The sequence below is a fragment of the Chenopodium album genome, chromosome 25, assembly GCF_948465745.1.
Source record: "Chenopodium album chromosome 25, dcCheAlbu1.1, whole genome shotgun sequence".
Lineage (NCBI taxonomy): Eukaryota > Viridiplantae > Streptophyta > Magnoliopsida > Caryophyllales > Amaranthaceae > Chenopodium > Chenopodium album.
The window spans coordinates 34266557-34274079 of NC_137858.1; the positions used below are offsets into that span (position 1 = coordinate 34266557).

The following is a 7523-nucleotide window of genomic DNA, read 5'->3' on the forward strand; positions in this document are numbered from 1 at the left end:
TATGGGTAATGATTAGTGAATTTTTATGGGCAATGATACGTTTAGCACCTTAGCGGTAAGAGTTTGATATAATAAGAATTAAATATATTTTCTTAAATGACATAAATTTGGAAATTCATAACAAAATCATTGAGGTGGTGGAGTAGTGGACATCGTTCCATAACTCGTATCCCTAAGGTAGAAATCCTGAATTTCACAAAATCATTGAGGAAATTATTGTCAAATATGTTGTCAACACAATCTCATTGATTTAGTCTTAATATGGAGTAATTTTTTTTTTTTTTTTTTTTTTTTTTTTTTTTTTTTTTTTTTTTTTTTTTTTTTGTGCCCGTGAGTATATTTTAAACCACCTATAATGATCAACGCTCTTATAGAAAAATTTCAAAATTTTCAACTTTAGCTAACAAGTTGCATAATACTTATTGAATTTATAAAAAAAACAATGGGAAATTTGACGTGTCAATAGGAGAGTGTCGGTGAAATAGACTTGTTGATACTTAAAAGCGGTGGGGAAATTTTTAGCCTCGATCATGACATTTCATGGGCCCTAAAAAAACTGCTAACAAGGATTGGGGTCCCTTCCTTGACCTACCCTTAGCTTTGGTCCGGGTGGTAACTACTAACTATCGTGCTACTAGCTATCTAAAGCCACAAAGTTTGAGATTTTACTCGTATATCAATTTTACATCAATTACCGATACTTAACGTTAGTGTCAATACATAACAACAAAAGGTTATTCATAAGGCAACACTTTGCTTACCAAATTACCATATTTAATACTAGGTTAGTATTGTTTGGAATGATATTATTTTAACAAAGAGTATACTTTATCAAAGATAGACAATATATGTTGTGCAAGATCTTTGCACTCCAAATCCTTGCACCGTGCACAGATTTGGAATCCTTGCACGGTACAAGGATAAGAATTACCCGGTGATAGTTACCCCTTAAAAATGGAGTGTATACTGTATAATCACACCTCTCAAGCCAAGCAATAGGTAATGGAAATGGTTGATTGATTTCATTTCCACCACTCAAATAGTAATACTATATTAAACATGCTTTTAGCTACAAATCTTAACAATTTCAGAAATGGTCACAATCTGATCTGCTCCTAAGCAGCATTAACCTTATCTACTAAGGCATTTTTCTTTCAGGCACTCTCATGCTCTCATCTAGCACTTCAAAAACAGTACATTTTCTTTCTTGCGTTCATCAGTAAGAGCAAAAACGTAAATTTATTCCCTATTATAGCAAGCATTTGTCTTTAAAGTGCTCCGTACAATGAAGTAGACCAATGTCACAAAAAAGAAAAACAAAAAATACAATGTAGTAAATGGCAAGGATTGCATAAATCCCTTGACGCATTCACCAGGAAAAATAAAAGTTCTCTTCCTACAACGTTATACAAATAATAATACAGGTATATGATGAATTGCAGCATCTTGCGGGTATGAATTTTTTGCTTGTTTGATACAATGTTCAGTATAGGTTTGTAGTCCATTTTCTAGAAAAACTTAAGCGTCAGCATATGATGTAGTCTGCAGATGTCTCATTCTCTCTTGGTGAGAAAGATCTCTGTACACTGCTTCCTTGTATCCTCAGGACTGGTAACTGAGAATTGTAAAACAACTGATTTAATACAACTCAAACACAAGAAACCTATGCAAAATGTCATAAAGCACATTGTGTTCACTTAAACACGTTCGTACTCCCCCTGTCCCCAATTGTTTATACCAAAGCCAATTTTTTTTTTAAAAAAATACTTACTTCGTTAAGATCTGGTAGGGTGGACATGATGAGAGAAAAAAGTGGCGGGACTAACAAATTAACAATAATGTGTGCGTGAGTAAAGTTGTGGTTACTCACGAACATTTAAAGCATGTGGCAATCTTTTAGGGACGGCCTAAAAAGGAAAATGAGGCAAACTCTAAGGGATGGAGGGAGTAATCAGCAAAAACAATGTGTTCCAAGGATGATACCAAGTAATCAGTTTAATATAAAATGATTGATAGAAGACCAATAGTGTTGCATGAAGAGATGGACTTGAGATCATTTAAATATAAAATCAATAGAATTAGCTCACCTGTATGACCTATGGTCCTCTCAGATACAAAGATTTCATGATCATTTCCACCCTGCAAACAGGAAACCAGAACCTAGTTATAGAAGAAACAGATTGCGATACACACATTATTGTGGTGACATCATTGGACTACTGATGCCACTACTCCTAAAATGAAACAGAACAATGTTATCTGTTCATACGTCTCATAATTTTTCGATTTCTGGAAGTTAGATGCTGCCCAAGATGTACACTTTAAATTGCAACATGCATAGGTCATATAATTTTTTTAAAAAAAGTAAACGATAATCTAAGTACTTGAACCAAAAACATACAACAAGCACAATAGCCAACATAGTTATCCATTTGGATATTTAACCTGACATATATTGGAGTATTTGAACAACTTTGATACTTCAGAAAAGGTAGTACCAACTTGTGATTTTCTGAAAGTTAAAAAGCCTATCTCTTCAGTGATTTTAGCAAGACACACCAGTCCAAAAAGTTAATCTTATAAACCCATAAAATGTACTCATTTAAGATCTCAATAACTTAGTCATGAGTCATGACGTCATTCCTAAATCATAGGCCAACTGACTTAACTCCTTGACAATGGGGCACTATTCTTGCCTCTAGAGACGCATTTCCGTGATAGGAATTCACTTTTGAGGATACCACACATGATTGGTAAGCATTGATAATATAATTATGGGGTTATAGAGAGAATGTGGTGCCATTGGTGGAACAGTCTCATTTCAGGTTTCTTCATACAGAAAATGAACTATAAAAGGTTTTAGGAAAAGCATTCAGAAGAATAATCTAGAATGAATTGTCGATGATAGTTAAAGGATTTACCTAGAAAAGAATGATAATGCATGATCTTAGTGTAGTAACATCTAGGGATTTATCTACAACATTAGAATTTGATAGGTAATTATAATATAGGGTTTACCTAAAGTCATGATATGCATTATGTAACATATGAGGACAAATTGTGTACACACAAAGTAGGCTGCTTAGCATATTCTCCTCACTTATTAGAAAGGAGGATAAAACCTCATAATAATGAAGTACCACATTTGTACATAGGAAGGAAAATCCATATCAAATTATTCAACACACTTAAGTTTAAACTCTGTTGTCTAACCAACAATCCAACACTTACTCCCAATACTCTTTAATCCACCTGATTTTCGCCTCACAGCTATTTATCTGAATTTATCTAAATTACCAGTCTACAACACACAATGTACCCATATGACAATGCTGAAAGCAAAAACTCAACATTATTGCTATGAATCAAGTGATGGAACAAAAAGTGAAACAAGAGTAGACTGATATACAGCACAATTGACAGAGAATAGAGGCATTTGAGATCAAACTAATAGAAAAAATAAGTATACACCTCACCTCAAAAGTTTTGTCACCAAAAAAGTGAATCTCTCTGAAGTCCTCAAGGTACCGCAGACTATATGTTTTATCCCAACCTCGAGGAAAAACCTATAAAATGCAAGACCTAGATGAGAATTTATATTCATTGGTAATTCTAACCAATTTTAAAAAGATTGAGAATCACTTACATCAAAGCTTATCTGCCCTCCTATTGAAAATGTCAGATTTAAGTGACCAAATTTCTCACGCAATATAGAAACCATAGTTGCACGTATTTTTTGGACCTGTATAAGATGTTAAATAATCCTTAAAGATGATCATGGAAAAGCTAAAAAAACTTATCTATCTAGGAGAGTATATGCACAGGAAATACAAGGTACTACCTTGTCATACTTTTCAAACTCATCTCTTTCTTCTTGGCTACAATTTCTTCCAATAGGTGAAACATTAATCATCCCATTTCGAAACTCTATAAATGTTCCCCTGAAATAATGATAGGCAATAATAATAAGTAAAGCTCTTTCAATAGTATAAAGATATAGTATTTGAAGATTCATAGACATCCACAGATACCTTTTTATAGGAATATCCAAGTCTGCAATGTACTTCAGCGTAAAATTGATGAACTCCTGAAACAACAAATTGTAAACTCAACTACGCTACACATAAAAAGGATACACATACCAATAATCCGCAGCAGGGCTAACTGGTTCAGACATGTCCAACACTTTAACTCTCAGGATTTTCTAACACTAAACCATACCTAAAGTTGCCAATTATCAATCAAGCAACCCTAATACAATTTTTTTCCAAATTAATGCTATTAACCATGGTGTTCCTCTTAGACTATCCCCATCAACAAGCATTTACGATTTAATTGTGTTCAACCAGAATCCTGATATGACCTCACTCAAGACCTCAAGTATAACATCCTATAATCCTATTTATATGAAGTTCATCAACTCTTCAATTCATCTACTCTTACCTTGATATTTTCTTCTCCAAGGAGTTTCTTCAAGCTCTGCAACATCATCACACGCTCATTAGACATGGGAAGTATGTAATCTTGTAATCTTCAACACTATTCTACTCTAAAAAGAAACCTTTATCAATATGACTATGCTTCTAGAGACAGACATCATACCTAACACATAAATAAAAAGCGTAGAAAGCAAGGAATCAATATTTGGGGGAAGGGCATATTAGGCATAGTCTATTAGTAGTAACTTGGGGAATAAGCTAGAGGTTTGTTAGGAGGGACATTCTATAAACAGGCCTCATTAGGAGGAATAAGTATATGTTGAATATTGTGAGGTTTGTTATTGGGAGAGAGTGATCCTCTCAAAAGCTCATACTTGGAGAGAATCCACCTCTCGAAAGTGGAATTATCATTCAATCTAGTGTAATCCTCATCTTAATACTATAATCATCATCTTTCTTCTTATTTTCTGCCATTTTTAGTGCTATAATCATGTCAGAAATCATGTCAGTTCCTAGCATAGAACTTCAACTTGGCATCTCTCTTGCACACCAATTACCAAGCTTCCTTTTATTTAAAACCATACATAAACAATTCATAACATATGCATATAATAGGAAGCTTATGTTGCCTGGTAAATAGGGAAGTATTTGTAAATATTAACAATATGCAATCACCTGTTTTACTAATCATTTTCCAATATTTGACTAATCATCATAAATACAAGAACAAATATATTTTCCTCAATATAATAAGTTTATACAAACTGACTTCTCCTACAGCTCGGCAACCAAACTGTAGCAGTTACTCAAATAAACAGAAATTACACAAAAGTAAGACTGATCCATTGTCTCCAACATTTGACTGGAATACATGCTAAATGAGGCAAATAACTAGAAGACCAGGAACAAACTATCCAAGCTTAAAAAAAACTTTAGATTCCAACACGAAAACGTTTTTGTTCCAAAAAAAGGTATAAAAATAACTGATATGATCCAATGCTATAGCAGATTCAGTATATATATTAATTATTATACACGAGGTTTAGATGATTACCATGATGCCAATCTCTGCACCATCTTTATAAGCCACAAGTCCATTCTCCGCGAAAACATAATCATAGTCATTAATAACTGTACAAACAAAACAAAGATAATGAAGTTGTATAAGAAGGTCAAAGCAAAAACTGCCTATTCTATTTGATCAACCAAATACTTACTTTATTTCAAGATAAGAATTGAAATTTATAGGTGACAGGGAGAATTGATACTCAATTCAACAAATATAAAACCCAATATCAATGTTTGGTGACAAAAAGAATTCAGAATATGCTATTCTGTTTGCAGAAAAACGATTAAAGATAACAGAACGAGTGCAAAATATACTGTGTTGATAAACTCACCTGTCTTTCCAAGTTGCTCAGATATCTTAACTAAGTCCGATCCTCCAACAACACCAACAGGAACAACCTGTAGTAAGCCATGGGTTATACTAGATGAAAAATTTCTCCAACTATTACAATAATCTACTGCTAAATATTAATCATGTATACACAATTTAACATCGCCTACAGGGCCTTCTTTTCTTCTCCTTAATTTCCCAAGTAAGAAGTGTTCAAATTAATTTGAGATAGATGAAGTCTAACCGGCATACATTGTGCATATTGGATTTGAATGAGATGAGAATGAATCCAAAGATAATATTCAAACAAATAGAACATTGAACTTCAAAACACAAGTGAAAAATTTGACTTTCATTAACATCAAACACTTCTTAAATTTAATTTAATAAGGCAGTGGAAACGTGCAACTATGGAGTACCCAAAACTTCAAGAATGTACCTTTCGCAATTCTTTCATGAATTCCAACATCTCAGGTGTTACTTCCTGCCAATGAAAATGCGAAATTAGGGAAAGTTTTCATAAAATAATTGAGTATTGTAAATCACACTGTAAAATTCCTTTCCTAAAACAGCATAATTACACTTTCAAGATGCAGATCTACACTAAAAGACATTTAAAACTGATGAGTTAAATCATACTAACATCAAAATTCACCAAAAAGAAAAATGCATTACAACAATCAAAACAATTTATCCATAGTTTGCAAATATAGGAATTGAGGGAAAAGAAACACCACCTTTCTAGGAGCAGTAAGTGTGCCATCGACATCGAACAACGCGATTACTGAGGGCTTAGCAGCCATTTTTGAGCAATAAACTTCACCTGTCATAAGTTTGCAAGTCGTAATCGTATTATTATCTCATTCTCACACACAATTTCCAATACAAAATTGAAGACCAGAGTTTAAAAATTGGTAATCAATGATAATAAAGTAACTATTTTACTTAAATTATCAAGTCCGAAATTTAATAAGATTATCAAAATTACACTGTAGATGAACTAGATCATGCAGATTGCAAAACAATCAAACATCAAATTAGATCTGAAATTTATAATGAAATCATAAAATTAACATCCTGTAACTGCAAATTAGAATGTTAATTTATTGAAATTGCATTACACGTAGTAATTTGCAAAATTAGAAGAACAGTTGAGCTATCATCATCACCGACGGAATGGCGACCGCCGGAAACAGTGGCAGTCACAAATCAGAAGAGAAAAACAGAGAGAGAAGAGGATACCTGACGGCTGAAGTTGCGACGGCGTTGTATTCCGGAAGATGTGATAGCAGGAACGCAAAGAGAGGGAAGATCTAGTAATGCAGGAAGTAAGGGAGGAAACTAGCATTAAAGGAAGAGAAGGCTATCTTTCAAACCAAGAAACCAGCGGGTCTTCTTTTTCCTAAGATGGGGCGATAAGGATTTTTTTTTTTTAAAAAAAAATAAAATTTGTTTATTTAAATTTTACTCCGTAATTTTAGAGCCTGTTTCATTGAATGGAGGAAGTAGAAATTCCCATGAAAATTCAATGCCCATGAAATTGTAATTTCTAGGAATTGTCAAAATTTGTTTAGTTGAATGTGGGAATTTCTACTTCCCATAGGAAGTTTAACTTACCTAGTCCTAGGGGGGACTAGGAAAGTTAATTCCTCCATTTTGTGGGAAGTAGAAGTTCTTAGGAAGTC

General features: G+C 33.4%; 1 protein-coding gene across 1 annotated transcript; it reads right to left on the minus strand.

The window, feature by feature from the left end:
• Positions 1–1220: 1220 nt before the first annotated feature.
• On the minus strand, positions 1221–7226 carry LOC145613088 (phosphomannomutase-like). The gene is made up of 12 exons (XM_081668146.1): positions 7081–7226; positions 6576–6661; positions 6278–6322; positions 5840–5906; positions 5494–5570; positions 4444–4479; positions 4032–4087; positions 3842–3941; positions 3647–3742; positions 3477–3566; positions 2088–2139; positions 1221–1615 (listed from the first exon to the last, which is right to left on the minus strand). Exons 1-12 carry the CDS (start codon positions 7184–7186, stop codon positions 1554–1556), a joined length of 873 nt encoding a protein of 290 aa, XP_081524272.1. The 5' UTR covers positions 7187–7226; the 3' UTR covers positions 1221–1553.
• Between the last annotated feature and the right edge of the window lie 297 nt (positions 7227–7523).